This window comes from Xiphophorus maculatus, chromosome 2, assembly GCF_002775205.1.
Source record: "Xiphophorus maculatus strain JP 163 A chromosome 2, X_maculatus-5.0-male, whole genome shotgun sequence".
Lineage (NCBI taxonomy): Eukaryota > Metazoa > Chordata > Actinopteri > Cyprinodontiformes > Poeciliidae > Xiphophorus > Xiphophorus maculatus.
In genome coordinates, this window is record NC_036444.1 from 26,375,408 (window position 1) to 26,392,497 (window position 17,090).

General features: G+C 38.6%; 1 protein-coding gene across 6 annotated transcripts in view; it reads right to left on the reverse strand.

Moving 5' to 3' along the window:
- LOC102225561 (pleckstrin homology domain-containing family A member 7-like) overlaps window positions 1–17,090 on the reverse strand; it is a 137,023-nt gene that overhangs the window by 59,217 nt on the left and 60,716 nt on the right. For all 6 annotated transcript variants that reach the window (XM_023350242.1, XM_023350248.1, XM_023350266.1 and 3 more), the window contains one exon: window positions 9,342–9,425. In XM_023350242.1, coding sequence (XP_023206010.1) covers window positions 9,342–9,425 — 84 coding nt within the window. The remainder of the gene's footprint in view (window positions 1–9,341; window positions 9,426–17,090) is intronic.

Genomic DNA, 17,090 nt, shown 5'->3' on the forward strand with positions numbered 1-17,090 from the left:
AGATAGATAGATAGATAGATAGATAGATAGATAGACCTAACATTGGACTTAATTTACTTGTTGCAAAATATTGTTTTTTACTTGCATTGTTTCAAAATGAGCTTCATGTAGCACTGAGGCTAAACTACAATTTCTTACTGTAGTATAGTTAATTATTTGTACGTCTTTCATGGTTAATTGATATGGATTACTGGATTGGACAGCGCCTATTAGTCGCTATGTGATGCTTTGTGTCCAGAAAACCATTATATTCTGGTGCAGGACGAGCAGAAATCTGTCACAAAAATATTAGCGGCGCCATCATTTTTGATCAGATATATCTAGTAAATACGATTTAAAATAAAGCTGAGAAAACTAATGTTTGATACATAAATTCTCCGGGATATTCTCATAAATGTATGGATGCATAGAATAATGTCTGCAGGAAATTACAAATTATATCCTTTAATGGTGGGGATTGCCTTCTTTAATAAAGCAGGTAGGTGCAAACATTTGACACCCTGCCTGTGTCTAATGTTACATTGCTGAAGAGCTGAAATTGTCTTTGTTGTATTGTTTTCTGTGTTGGCAAAGCAACAAGATAATTAATGTTTCTAGCAAACAGTGGGTGGGAATGTAATCTTCAATTTCTCTGCACTGTGATTGAAATTACTTTGTCAGTGCTACAACATAACTAGAAATTGAAATTGAAACTTTTTTTTTTTTTTACCAGATATGGAGCACATTAACTTTTCTAAGGACAAGATTAAAACCTGCTCTGGACTGTGATAAATTTATGGTTTTATAACTAATGTCTTAAATTCTTTCCTTATGTAGGGAGCTATTCAGGGTTAATATTTTTACACTAAAGTCTGAAGGTTTTTAACAATGTCAGATGGAAAGTGGTGAAATAAATTAGCTTAGCTTAACTCAGAGGACTGAGCAATGCTTTCCAAATGTTAAAGGCAAAAAGATCCCGCTGCCTGGTTAAGGTACACTAACTTAACCCGTGACATTTATAACCTGCTCACATCAACAGGAAACATGAAACATTTAGGTCCAGCAAAATGCTACCTCTTCAACTGTTACCTAGCAACTGCAAGTTGACGGTAAGACTCCTGAAAGTTGTTGCTTCAGGCTGTTGTTCAGCTTGAACATTTGCAGCACAAAATTTCTAACTGTGAATCTTAAGTTTGGGTTTCCTCATTTATGACCAGATGTAGCACACCAACTTTTGCATTCTTGTTTGTGCAGATGTATTATATGAAAACAATATATTCTGTTTTTTTCACTGATATTTCATTGCCACAAGTGAATTGCAAACTTTGCAGTGTAATAAATTAGTGTAAATAAATAAATAAGTGTCCCAACCTTGCCTGAAAAACATTGTAGTTTCCATTTCTGATGTTGGGTCTCTTCACGACTGAACACACAATTGCACTGGTGCTGTTTTATGGGCTTGCAAAAGTAAATTATTTGTATATCTTATAGTTTCTTGGCTCTGGACATGGATGAAGACACTGAGTCGGTGTTGGCCACGATTCAAAATATCAAGCAAATAAAGTCAGAGCAAGAGGAAAGTTTAAGACAAAGATGTTGCAGCACAACTCTCCACCCAGTTGTTCACAGCACACACCATTTCCCGTAAGCCTCATCAAGCTAGCACATTAGATACGTCACAACCAAACATTAACGATTCAGTAAAATCAGATCCAATCATTTAAAACTTCAACAGGAAGCAATTGTTTCTCAATAGCCGAGGCAAAGCTTAGAACAAGAGGTTAGTTTTTTTTATACCAAATGAAGGTTTGTTACGTTAACAAAAATCCTTCTCGTTGGGCTAGCTTGCTGGCTAACGCATGTTTATAGGCGACAAGCCTTTAAGAAACCGCCCACACTTTTAAAATTATTATCATTTTAGTATTCTGGAAGGAGAAAACACACTGGCTGACAAGACACGAATGACCTGCCGGCCAAATTAAAATACCATCACAGGCAAACTGCTAACCGCCAACGATGCTAAAACTGGTATCTGCTTCCTATGCGAGCTAACTGCTCACACTTTACCTTATAAAAGATGTTTTAAAACAACAGTTTGTGATTTGTGAAATTTTCACAATTTGTACAAATAACAGAAAAGTGAATTTGTCCAAAATACAGCATAAATCAGAGCACTCACTTGTTCTTGTGAGCCCAATACCATGTTCCATCTCGTTAGACTAATAATCAAGTTTGGTTAACATTTTGAAGTGTTACCTCATACACCCTAATGCCTTGAATCATTTGATTTAAATGAGAAATGTTGATATTGAAACTGTTTTGTTTTTTTACCTGAAATCACTACAAAGCCAATGTTTTCAGTTCCACTTGTAGATGACACTTTTCAAAGTATTTTGCATGGACAGATTTCTAGCTATATTAAGTAAATAAATTTTCTAAAACAAAACAGGTCTTGTGTACATGTAAAATAATTAATCTATTTAAATGAATCTAACTCAGATGGCTTTCCTGCGGTGGCTGAGCCATGTCGCTGCCTCTCGCTGACCTACAGAGTGTGCTTTATTTTAGTTCTGTCCTACAGCTGAAAGCTTCCACTCAAATCCTGCTCAAAAACCCTCAAAGCACATTTTGACCAGATGAAAGCAGCCTGAGAGCTCACACTAGCACGGACACAAATGCAAAGACTTACATTTCCTTTGTTTGTATTTCAGCCGGAAAAAAAAAAAAGGTTGGAACTGAAACCCCTTTTAGTTGAGAGTCAGATTTGAAATAGATCCAGGTTGGAAAACACAGTAACCAGAAAACACAGCCAGAAAGTTGTCTATAGTTTACCTACTGTACGTTATTAGAGCTTAAAGGAAAGTGGAAATTGGTAACGACCAGTAAGAGTCTGATTGCTGTACCTTAAATTTTTTTTTATTTTTCTTCCTTTATGTATTTTTTCCCCCTCATTGTTCTGAAGAAGGTGGGAACATTTTCATAATTTCATTTGATTGTATTAGAGAGGGGGGCAGTTTTGCAAACTAAACATGTTTGGATATAAGTGATATTGTTCCACTTTCAGTTGTTTTTTTTAAATTATTATTTATAAGTGTTTTTTATTTTAACATGTGAATAAGAAAAACTTGGCTTGTAATTGTTACAAGTGATTGAAAGCATCACCAAAAAACCCCCATTGTAATACTTCAGATTTTTACAATTATTATACAGCATAATTAAATACTCTACATTGAAACCAAAGAACAAAACCTGTTTTCAGGCCTAAGCATTTTTTAAAACAAATAGAACGCTTTCTTACAAATCACTACAGTAAAATAATAATTTTAATCATCAATACGAAGTACAGTAGGACAAATTGTGACTCGCGTATTTCACTCTTCCTCTGACTGTGACGCTGCGGCCTGACTCCGCTCTCTGGTGGGTTTTTCTTCTGAAGCCTGTGGTGCAGGTGTGTTTTTTGAGAGAAGAACATAGTTATTATTGGTAGTTATTGTCGCTCTTTTTATCTTCTGGGCAAAAACATTTACCAAAATTTGCTGTATTACGTATATTTAAATACCGTAATGTTATTGGCACACAGGTAGAGAAGAAGCGCGGAGACTGTTTGGCCAATCAGGACGCAGAACACAATGCACTGTGAAAAAAAACTGCACAAAAAAATCGGCGAAGCAGCGAGGCCGTGAAAGGTGAACCGCGGTATAGCGAGGGTTCACTGTAGAACCTATAGAAGCTGTGTTTACAAAAAGCTAGCTGCGCTGATTTCTAGGTAAAATCTAATTATAAATGAGAGTTAAACAAAATTCTGGAAACGATAACTGCAGTATTCAGATGAACGAAAAATGCAAATTCAAACAAAAAGCCACAGAGGCATAAAGGGAAAAAAAGGGAAACAGAAGCTACAGTGATCATGCAGGATGGAGAAAGATGGAGAGAGGAAATGAAAAGTGACGGAATGGTGGAGAAAAAAGAAGAAATGAAGAAGAGACTGTGTCTGTTTAATGACACTTTATTACATTTTGATGCGCCCCTTAATCAGATCTGCTGCTGCAGAGGCCTGATTAATTGATCTTCCCTGAATTAGTGACTGAATTTGGCTCTGATGCGTTTACATAACGTTCAGCCATGACAGATGGTTCACCTGTCATGCATCTAATCAAACATTACAACATGACAAGCTAACAGTGGTGCTGTTACACAGCTCCTTCTCTAACTCATTTCATTTCTAACCACAGGACTGTTATTTAAGGCTGCAGTATGTAACTTTTACAGAAAATATATTTTTTGCATATTTGTTGAAACTGTCACCATGATATGTAATTTACATTTTTTTTTAGAAAATCAAGCACCCCTTTCTTCTCTCCGTATGAACTAAAAACAGCCAATCAGAGCCAGGGGGCGGGTCTTAGCGTTGTCAATCACTCTCTGTGCAACGTTGAGTGACTTTCAACTGGATGTTTGAGAATATTCAGCATGGCCCTGCCTCTCTGTTTGGCTATAAAAACATTATGAATGCTGACATTCCTATATTTGTTTATATTTAATATTGTAGCTGCACAGTTACTGCTACTATTAGTAATAAATAAGATGAAAAACATTTTTATTGGTTGCTTCTCTTGAAATATCTTCAGGCCTATATTAAAATTTGTGCATATTTTTAACAGATTTTAACAAAGCTATGATAACACTGATCATTTTCATCCGGGTCCATACCGGGTCCACGGCCATTCTGTCCCACATTAGCAGTTCTCCAAATGAAAGAAAGCAAATATATGTTTATAACTGTAAAAAAACAGGAAGAAAAAAATCTGACGTAATTTTATCCAGTTATCCAGTTATAAAAATCATAAAAAGATAATTGTAGCTAAGATCTGTATGAGCCTGCAGAGGTCTAACGGGCTGAAACCAGCTAATTCAATCACAGAAGCATCGATATCTGCAAAACCTGAGAGCAGAGAGCTCGTACAGGAGAGCAGGTGAGATGAGTCAACCTCATTAAATATTCATGACACGCCCAGAAACAGCAATTAAAACAGTTAATTACTAAGGAAAAGGAAGTTATTCTGAACTCTGCAGCAGATGAGCTTATAATTTAGAGCGGAGCTGAACATAAAGGAAATCAATGTCTTCTTTCAGTTTAGCTATTTATTGGAAGGCAGCATTTTAACCTGGATCCAGTTGAAATAATTCAGTGACGTATTAGAAGAATTTCTTTCTCTGGGTCATGAATATATGAACCCACAGCTCAGCACAAGGAGACTGGTTTATAATTTCAGAAGTTACTCCTTCCAAGAAATCGGTGTCACAGACTGGAATATAAAATCCTTCATATTTTAATGACAACATAGATAATCTGACTTTAATATTGATCAGAGGTCGCTTTAGTTTTTAATTCATATTTCTCTGTGATTTCTGGTTTTTCTCCCAACTTTTACCTCAATAGTGACTAAATGTGTGATTTGACTCTGCAGTTCTTTAAAATTCCATTACTGATTTTAATGTGTGATGTTAAATTTTTTATTTTCTCCCTTTCAGGGGGTCTTTTGTGAGCTCTAGTGTCCCTTATATGACAGTAGGCTGACAGGAAAGGGGGAAGGAGAGACGGGAAGACATGCGGCAAATGTCGCTGGGTCCGGGAATCGAACCCGCGATGGCGGCATCGAGGACTCAAGGCCTCCAAACGTGGGTCGCGCTAACCGCTACGCCACCACAGCATGACCCGTGATGTTAAATTTGAACATGATCTTAACCAAGTCTGATAATCGCGTGTAGTTCAAAATTAATTTTTCTCTATTATTTTATTTTTTTACTTTTGCATGTTCCCACCCTAAATTCTCTTGTCTTATATCATAAATCAGACAAATATAAACGTCTTCTGCCCCAGCAGAGAAAATCTAAACTCTTGTTTAGTTTCACTTTATGCAGATGATCTAATGCTTCACATTTAAAACCTCCAAATTTATTTACCATTTGCTGCCTTTATCCAGTTTTTTTGCTTCTCACGTAATGAAGCAAACTTGCATAAATAGGAATATTTTCTTTTAAATGAAGATGTGTATAAACCTTCCCTGTTTGATCTTCCCTTACAAAACTGTCAGAGTACAGTGGACCTGCGCCTGTTAGCAATTCAGAACCGACAAATTCGCCTAATTGCGTATTCCTCTTCTGAACGTAACTCCAAATAAGTCGTAGAAATCCAGTCCATTCAGGGGTTTGTTCGTAGAGCAAATTTAAAATATTCAAAAGAAAATAAAACTTGACCTTATTGGGGCTTTTTTGACTAACATTCATCCTTTTTTTCTTAATTCTTGAACAGCTGCTGCAGCCGCAGGAAACACCGGCTCTGTTATCCGTTCCCCTTATTTCTACTGTCACTTCTCTAATCTGGATAGATCAAATGTAAAACAAAGACCCACAACCTCAGTTTTCCCTCAGGTAACATCACTTTTAAATGTTGGCCAATTTGTCCTCCTCTATCTTTTCTTTGGTCTTTGGGTCTTATCCTCTGGTGGTCAACAAGCTCTTCGGTTTGACCTTTAAAGAAAAGAGAAACTCTTCTCGATCAATATCTGCCAGTAATGATTGCTGGGGCCAATAGAAACGGCCAACTGAGCTGACAGACTGAATCAAGGGGAGAAAATTCTGGTCCCCGACGGCCAGACGCCGGCACATTTTAGACGAGTCTCTGCTCCGACACACCCGAATCACATTTAAAGAGGCAGTATAATGTGATTTCCAGGAACATAGTGCCATTTTCTAGAACGATCACGTCACTATGTCACTTTCGCATGCCGTACATGTCAAATATGACTTTGTAATTAAATGGACTAAAATTGGGTTCCCTTTGCCGCCTTCAGGAAGTCCTCACAGCATCGCTCCTCTATTAGCCTTTACACAACGTTTTAACCAGCGTTTCACTGAGAAGTAGCTGATATATGATGAGCTTAAAGATCCGACCATCTGAGTAATGTTAGTATGAAGTATCGCTACTCTTGGTTGGATAAGATGTCTGGATACTCTACCCACTGCGAGAAGCTTCACTGAATGAACAAAACTAGTTTTAGCCAAAAATACACCAGACACATTTACAGTTTGTTCAAGTGAAACCTCTTGTTTCTACACAAGCTTTGTTATTCTAATGTAATTTCCTATCTGCTGAGCCTGTTGGAGGGAACCTGAGACCCATAAAGACAAAATACCTGCTACTCCAAGAGCGTAGCAAAAACAGCCAGCTTTACTTCACCGTGTTGCTTTTACGTTGACTCTGTAACACTGGTGAGTCATCGTTACTTTGTGCTGACACGTAATAGAAACAGGTCTGCTGCATCTTCAACATAAAAACTAAGCTTAGCAAGTTTTCACATGCCATATCTTACATGTACTATTAAAACATCATTTTAAATATCTCTAGATTCTCAGTAGAAGGATGCACAGTTACGACACGTTATATCTGGGGATCCAGTTGTGAGAGGAAGCGTGAGTACGTGACGAAAACCCAAAATGTGCACGGAGACAACATGCTACTTCCATGCCGATTGAGCCTGGCGTGGGATTTGAACCCAGGATCTTCTTGATGCAAGGCATTGGTGCTAACCACTGCACCACCATGCAGCAAAACGCCATAAACCGCAGCACGACTTGAAGAACTCGTCATTGATTTTCCCTCTTTGAGAAAGAAGTGTTTACCTTATTAAAAAAAACAAAAAACTTTCTAGATATTTCTAAGTAGGCTTATTATAGCTATTCAAAAACTCCATTAGCTCCAGATATAAGGGGAAGGTGAGCTCAGTTTTTGGTTTGAACATTGAGAGAGAAAAAATAACTTTCATACTTTGGTAAGTTCTCCAAAAGGGGAAAAACAGATCAAACTAAAAGTACGCTCCGCTGTAATTCTCCGCTCCTGGTCTAAACTAGAGGGGAGCAACGATTTCCTCGTTCCTGCTGAGGCGTCAGCAGACGGTAAGAACACTCCTAACATCACTACATGTCCTTGAGAAAAACATTAACATTTTCTTTTTCACACAAGAAACCGAGGAATGAAAGAAAAGCAGCCTAACTTCAAACAGTACAGAACTTTCTCACACAGTAGATACATGTGGGGAAAGCATATCCAGCTAACTTCAGGCCGCCTCTTAAACAGGAACTTGGTTTTAAGTTCAGCCAAAGAGTCTGCAAGTTGAACTGTGGAAAAACCGAGGGAAGCGAGCCAAAAAACATGATTTGCAGATACGATTTCTGGGATTTCCTTGATCATATCTCATAATTTAGTGTAGCTTTTTAGTTATAAGTTAAAGAAAAGTTGATGTTCAAGCCAATATAGATGAGAGCAGATGAGAACACACACTGAAGGTAACAAGCTGTTTCTACAAGTTTATTTCCATGGTCCAAGGTACAGACAAGGTATTTATCATATCATTTATCTTGTATAATTTATCATGAACATTTCTTATAATGATAAGAATCCTGATATATCACTGGAGCTATAAATTTCAAATAATGATGTTTAAAACAAATGATATTGTCGGAAATGTTATTTTTTACTATCAATAAAGTTACAAAACTAAACAGCTACTTAAAAAAGACGCAATTGATCATTTCAAATGATCATTTTTATCATCATAAACAGTAGAAGAAATATCACAATAAAACTGTAAGGAGAGTTTCTGCACGTTTCAACAACACAAATTTAAGACTTTTAAAGACATTTTTAAGACCGTCAGAATTTAAGACTTATAACTTCAAAGAAACGTCTGAACTTTGTCCAGCCAACTGGCAATAAATCTCCACTAATGCAAAAAAGCTAGCTGGCTAGTTAGTACTAGCCTACGTACCCAATTAAAAATGTCTTGTAAGAAAAAAAATACATAGAATATACAATTAAGTACTCGTGCCAAGAGTAAATTTAAGACCTGTGATTGACATATTAAGGGCCGAGTTAGTTTAAAAAAATAAATCCATTTAGGACATTTTCAGGCCTTATATTTAGATATATAGATTGTGAGCGTGAGTGGGAACAAAAATAGCAACAGGTATTTTGTTCCATATAATATAGTAGGAGTGTAACAGGTAAACCTTCTATGGATGCAAACTCGACTAAAAACCCACCTGTTTAGGATTGTATTTGAAACGTAATCAATTACAAATTTATTGATGGAACCTGACTTAATGTCGTGTTTTGATTGTTGATTCTGTGTTGCTCTGTGTTTCTGTATATGATGTAAAGCACTTTGAAATGCCTTGCTGCTGAAATGTGCTATACAAATAAAATTTGATTGATTGATTAATACACAAATTTAAGACTTTTTAAGTCCATATCACGCTCCCCTAGTTCAAGGTGCAGAAAAATAACACGTCTCTTCACTTACTGTTCCTGCAGGAGGAAGTCCACGTTCTCTGAGGAAATCTGTCCGGTTACAGGATGACAGAACGACGTGCTCCTTTGGTTATGACTGAAGAGACACAAGAGAGACAGAGAAAAAGGAGATGAAATTAGCAAACCCCTGAGGCACTGTAAACACTGAAGGCATCCTGCTATATTTGTACCCTCAACAATTAGAACCCCTTATCAATCTCTCCACCCTGACGGGCCTTGGACCATGACTTTTCCCAGCGCGGTGTAGAATGTGAGGCGGTCGACTACAGACCCCCTCTCTGCCCCTCTCCCGGTCACCCGTCCCGCCTGCCCTGTGAGGCGCAAAGTGTTGGGCTCAGCACAAACGGCGGAGCGTTCATTCAAAAGCCTCAACCAACTGGACTGAGTAAACAACACCAAGCGGTGCGGACGGTGTCTGTGTGTGTGCGTGAACATCTGAATGTATTCACTTGAATTATTGAATGGAAGTAATAAAATTTAAAAAAAGAAACCGCCAGCTCATCAGCTTGTCTGTTTCAATTATAGCTCCATGTGTTTTGGCTCTTAAATCGCGCAAGCAGCAGAAGAGCTGTTTGGTTGTCACCAACAGAGCCACAGACCTAATAATGAGAAGCGGCGGGTCCACTCAGCGAAAACAAACTGGTGAAAGGTTTAGAACCACGCCACGGCTCTGTTAGCAGTCAATAGAAAGCGCTGCTCATGCCGTAGAGAGTTGCGTTTGATGTAGCGGGAGAACGAAGCCTACGGCGGAGCGCAGGTTTTTCCCAGGAGAACCGAAGTGCATCCCCTAACAGGGATACCGCACAGTGACACCTTTAGCTCCCAGGCTAAAAGCAGCCTGTCACACACAGGAAGAACACACAACCTGTTAGACTGTCTGCTCAGCTCATACTGCCTCAGCAGCAGGTGTTTGACATTTACCCAAAAGTATCCAAGCCTCTTAAATGGTTTTATTTTAGCCATTTATGTTAGTTTTCATCTGTAGTGCCTCAAGGTGCAATCAATATTGATACAGTATATAACAGTGCAATATGGGAACAGAGAATAATAAAGATAAATATAAAGTGTTTATGTAAAAGGAGCATATCAAGTTTCAAAATGAAAAAGAATAAAAAGCCATGAAGCATAAAAGTTCACAATACATAAAAATTAAGAATCACATGACTACAGTTCTCTGATCAATCCTTAAACATTCACCAGTACAAAAAAGGTAATATAAGCATGTCTGATTCGCGTATCGGGTCAAAACTGGTATCAGCCAATACTCGAAGCTGCGATATCGGTATCGTATCGGAAATGAAAAAGTTTTATCTGGACGACCCTAATCCCTGGCTCCAGCCAAGTAATAGAATATGGAGAAGATGTGAAGAGAAATTTTTAAGATTTGCCACAGAATCATAATTAAAACGTAGATCAGAACTTGAACTGATCTAAGTTTGAACTGGGCCATGAATATGCTCTGAAGAATAATTTCAATCTCATCTGATCAACATTGCAGTCAACAATACCATGACTTGTGAAAAACCTGCAAATCAAACTTCTGTCAAAAATGGCTTCTTCTTGCCACTCTTCCACAGAGGAGGCCTTTTTTTTTGCATATCTGACAGTTTCCCCATCTACAGACTCTCCCATGTTGTCTGGAATGAAATAAAATACATATCAAAGTTTTGGTCCCATCAATTAGCACTTACTTTAAAACCTGACGGATCAAATGTTCCTTGTTGTTCTCAGCAGTTAGACCAATTATCCACCAGCTTAAATCTTAACTGCAGCAGCAGGTTGTGTGTTTGAACTTAATCATTAGTGGCATAATTTCACCATCTAGAGGTCTGGCCCTGTTCCCATTTACACATGCATGTTTAAAAACCAGTTGTAAAAAGTGTTGACAGAACAGCCTGAAGAGCAGCAAAGCGTTACAGTGAAGCAGCTTTCAATCAACACCGGAGGAATCGTGACTCACGACGGCTTTGCTACAGGAGGAGCGTGTAATAAAACGAAACAACCACAGTGTGCGTACGCTGCCACGGTTCACAGGGGAATATGTTCTGTCTTGTACCGTAACAGGAATCACAGCCACAGAAGTCAGATGGCGATTTCTTAATTACCTGAACAGGAGACTGGATTAGAATCAATCAGCTTTGGCATGAAAGGAATAACAAATTAATCCGACGGGCTTCAGAGAGGTGAGTTCTGACTGATTCGCTCCCCCAGGCGGAGCTGCAGCAATTCCCACAGCTGCAGAGTGTGGTGTACATTCAGATAAATGCACTGTGGTGCAGTTGGTAGCACTGCTGCCTTACAGCAATTGGATTACAAGTTTGAATCCCGGCGTGGGTTGTTTCTGAGTTGAGTGTCCTACCCGTGCATGGTTGGGTTCTCCCTTCCCAAAGTCCAAAACCATGACCGTTTGGTGAATTAGTTAGTCTAAGGGAGCATTCACGCCAGCTCTGTTTAGTCTACTTTAACCCAGCTCCAATCCGTTTACCCAGAAAAGTCCGGTTTGCTTGGGGAGGTATGAACGCGCAATCAAACTCTGTTCCACCCAAAAACCTAGGTCTCGGTTCGGCTGACGTGAACACTGGCCGCGTTTCCATTGACAATGGAATCGCGCAAATTCCATGGTCAAATTACAAAAATACATTTGCTTAATGGAAACAAGGCAATTTTGAAAAAACTCCCATTTTTTTCTAAATCGTTTTTGCGCTAGGATGAGGTGGTTTTTCGCAAAACTGAAATGGAAACACTTGCATTTCACAAGTCACGAGATCATCAGCTGGATGTTACTACTGGTGGAAAAACAAAGAAGACGACGGGATGTAGTAGCAGGATGACGGAGCGACATGAGTTATCACATGAACAAACTTATTCACATGATTTTAATTGGGTTTCTTATATAATGAAAACAACTGAATTGTGAAATTGTATTTTTTCGACTTTACCGGAATATCAATCAGTCTTGCACATATTTGTAATGGAAACTCAGCTACTGGTGCGGTTCGAGTGCATGAGATCACTGGGCAGACTGGAAATAGCTCCAAAAGCAGGAAATGGACTGTAACGCTGGGCATTCTGGGTAAATACAACCAAAACAAACACGAGAGTTAACGCTAGCGGAAGAAACCGCTCCAGGTATTTTGCCAAAGTTTAAAGAGAAATCCTACAACCACTAAAATCTGACCCCACTACATTTATGTTTGCATTTTGTTAAGAAGAAAGTTGCCGCTCAGTGTCTTCTTCAGAGGTTTTTATGTTGCTTCCTTCAGTGGCTCTTGGTGCAGCGCCACCACAGGCGAGGAGGGGATCACAGTTCAGTGTGAAAGAGAACCGCACCAGCTGGAAATGCAACAAACGTTTCAACTTTGGTTCCCATTCAAACCAAGAAACAAATTAAGGAGTGAATACTTTTTCAAAGACCTGTACATAGGTGCACTAACTTTAACAAAGCATTAAGTTGTGACTTCTTTACTTAATCCTAAATGACTCAGACCGGTACCAGTATTAAGAGATTCTTAACAATAAATACCATTCAATTCATTCCATTGTACATCGTAAATATCAGTTAGATTTAGCGGTGATGACAGATGTGATACACTTTCATTTACACCCTAATGTCAGAATTAATAGATGGATTCAAAATTCACAGAGATCTTATGAAATTAAAAGCTACGTGTCAAAGCCATTAACTCTGCTCGCCGGTCCGTAAACAGATAAAGAGGAATCCATCATCGCTGATATCAAGCTCTCTCGAAATCCTCTCCGTTAACACAGCAGTAGATCTAGATATCGATCTCGCACATTCGCACACAGGCCTGTTTGTTTGTGAGCCCAAGTGCGGTAACTGTTCCCTTAGGAAGCTGATAAAGCTCATGTCAGATTGCTCACTGTGAATGGGAACAGTGCGTAAGGTATCCTAAGAGGCTGTGATTTCATTCTGCAGTGAGGTTTGAAATAGTCCAAGACATTATAGACGTGACAGCATCATTTTCAGGGGAACAGAGGCGATGACAACCTCCAGTGTAATGAAAACAGGCTGAAACCAATGCTGGAAGCGTCACCCGAGGGGGCTTTCAGCCGCACAATTTATCACTGGAAATGAAAGAGATGTTCACAATGTACCTTCCATCCCCGTGTCCCTTAGCTGGTTGTGGCATGAAAACATCTATGATTAAATCTTTCCCCATTTCTTCTGTCAGTTGCTGAATTTGTCGTGAAAGAGCTTCGAGACAGGAAGGGAACTGTGAAAACCCGGAAGTGTGAAGGTGCTTTCAGTCGGGTACGTGGAGCGCTAGCAAACTCCATCAGAAACTCCACCTTACAACTGATTTTCATGGGCATGTTAGTGCAAAGACACTTAATTTTTAGTTGACTCTGCATCCCCAGAAGCAAACGTGGAGAAGTAGAATTCAATCTTTATGGTCCAACATATGGAACAAACTTCCAGAAAACAGCACAACTGCTGAAACACTGACTTTGTCTAAATCACAGCTAAAACCCCACCTGTTTAGAGTTGCCTTTGATTCATAATAACTGTAACACTGATCAATATATCTGATGTGTATTTGCTTGATGACAAAATATAATGTTAACTGGAACAAACTTCCAGAAAACTGCAAAACACCTGAAACACTGAGTTCCTTTAAATCAAGGTTAAAAATTCATCTGTTTAGAGTTGCTTTCAACCCAATATCACTGCTACATTGACCAACATATTTGATGTATATTGGTCATTTTGATGAAGGCATTTGACAAAATGTAATGTCTGTTACTGGGTTCTCAATTGGTGACAGTGTGGTGTTTTCATTTTTGCATCTAAAGTACTCTGAACAGCTATTCTGATGAAATTCTATACAAGTCTATACAAATAAACTTGACTTTAAAAACAAAAAATCCATGAAAGTTTCAGGATATTGAACTATTTCCCCCAAATGGACAACCCATAAAAACCTGGACTGAATTCAGATCAAGAGCATCGTCACAATTCCACACATACAGACGACAGTGTAATCAGAAGTAATGTCTACAGAGCAATTCGTTTTGGATGCGAGGCATGCAATCTCGCAACATTGGTAGAATTTCAGCAGGTCTGTTAATCCTGCTTTCAGCTGCAGCTGACAGCGGCTCTCAGGTTGACACAATGACAATGTGCATCAACCTCTGCGTTTAAAACAGTTATTTTTAATTTCACAGTACCCTAAAGCATTATGGACACTTAATTTATGAGCCAACGTTTTGAGTCAATTGTTATAATACGGTTACAAACACATTTTTAACACATTATAAGAAGTAATAAATAAGCTTTTAATGCTAATATTGGTTAGAAAATCAAAAATAAATGCTTTTTTTTCCCCCACAAGCATTATGAAAAGTAGCTTAAAAAGGTGGAATCTACTTATATGCTGAAAATGGGGAGGAGCAAATTGACATACTGTAAGCTGTTACTAAAACTATACGGCATAATGAGCCTTCCTGATGAACGGCCTTAATTATTTATATGAGCAGCAGAGGCCACACATCTGAGTGAAATGAGGCTGCGCTTGAGTAAAATGGGATCTTGTCTTTCTTTAGCATTTGGAGCAGCTAGCAGTCTGTGGGGATATTCCTAAATCGTAAATATATCCCACTTTGACTCAAAGTTCTCCAACAAGATACAATTTTTTTTTAAATCTAGCATGTACCATAACAGATTAGGTTAAAAAAATGTGAAAACTGCAACTAACAGACACCTGTCTGTGCGCAGTTCAGATTTTGCTAATTTCACTTAATGTTTTTTATTGCGGATTGCAACTCCTGATTATTCATGGATAACTGAACTATTTTTTTGTAGCACGTATAAAGTATTCAAAAGAAAACTAAGCTTGGAAAGCTAATATAACTAGCCACAATGCTACTTGACTTGAATTGGTTGGTGTTTGCAAAGCAGCCAATCCAGGAGTGCGATTTATTTTCCTTGCTGCCAGTTGGCTGTCCCCATAAGAGCAGAAATAGGAAAGACTGTAGATGTTAGCTTTTATCATAGTGGTAAGACAGTTCCCATTAACTCATACTGAGGTACATTTGGTGCTAAAAAAACAACATCTATTGCAAAGGACCCAGGATCAATGCTAACAGAAAATACGTCCGATAGAATTTTGATAATTTCAGTGAACTCTTATCCAGAACCACCTGGCATTCTGGGGAGTAAAGACAAAGGAAAGGCTTTAGCTGCAAAAGTCCAGCTTAAAAATACTCATTCGCTCTTTAGCCAGCTAGCAACAACTTATCACACATGTGCAGTAGCAGTTTCATGTTGTCATCAACAAACTCCTTGGAGGTCCACTTGGTCTTGAGGCGGTCTCCAAACAGACGTCCGCTGAACACGTCCTCTCAAAGGCACATTTTTATGATCGCGGACGCGAGCCGATTACGTTGAAAGTCGCATGAATGAGCAATGTGACTGCTGTTGGAGCTCTGATGGAGAAGAAATGCCCACGTTCCTCATCAGCTTCCTATTATCCTTTTGGATTGTTGGAAATGAAGGAATTTGTAAAGAGAAATGTAGGAAATCGGTACACAACTCAGCCGTCTGCGGACAATGGACGATCCACAGAATACAAACAGTACGCCTGAGCGTGTTGGAGCAAATGAGTACATGCTCTAGAGGAAACTGCGGATTAAAGAGGAAAGGTCATGTTAGTAGTTTGGCAGTATTTTGGGTTTTTAAAGCAAAGAGCTTAATAATCATCGATATCAACGGATATGTAATACTTATATTGTGATACGCTTCGCCCTGCACTACGACACTCTGACTCAGAGATCAAGCCCAGATCCAAAGAAACACCTTCATGTTCCTGCAGGTGTAGGAACAGGTTGATTCGTAAATCAACCTGATGTTAAACAGTTCTGCATGTTAAGACTTTCCTGCTCTCTGCTTTAATGCAACTTAAAACAAAGTTTATTTTTCCAACCATCTGATTCATGATTTTGTACAGCGAGGGATGTAAACAGAAGAGTCTGGAAGTCTACCCTTGAAGATCAACATAAAAACTAGTTTTATAAAATAAAAAAAAAGTCAGACTTCAGACATGGTGACTCATCCTTGTGTTGTCATATCATCCTTTCACAATGAGACTCACCCACGGTTGTGATGTGAGCTTCATAAGACCATATCAAAAAAGGAGATATAAAATCAATGAGCCATGGCATTTAAATTAGAACCAATCACAGACAACCAAACAGGCAGTTTAGACAAAATGACTCTGTGATCAGGAGGAAAGGCACTTATCCACAGTTTCCTTCATGCAGCTTTGAAACTGTTTGTCTCCTATTTTTATTGAACTTTATTTATCAGATAAGCTCCCATGTGGAGGTGGCAGACTCAGTAAAAGTCAAGCTTAGCATCAGGGAATCCCACTGAGCCTTCTTCTCACTACGCGGTCTTGACCACTGTCAGCTCAAGCAATGACCCGTTGACCCCGTAGACGTCCAGATGACATTTATGAGAGACGGGCTGTACAGGTTTAGAGTTTTAAGAACACCCTGGATATGGTAAAACCTACTCTCAAACTCCGCCTTCAGGAAGTCATCACAACGTTGCTCCTCTGTTGACCCCTTAACAATGTTTTTACGTTAAAAAGTCAATTTTACATAATATTGTCAATTTATGTCTTTTTTTTCTCATGCAAATACACTCGTCTTACAAACATGATATTTATATAATTCAGAAATGTGTCTCTTACAACAAAAATCTGGTATTAAAAAGAAA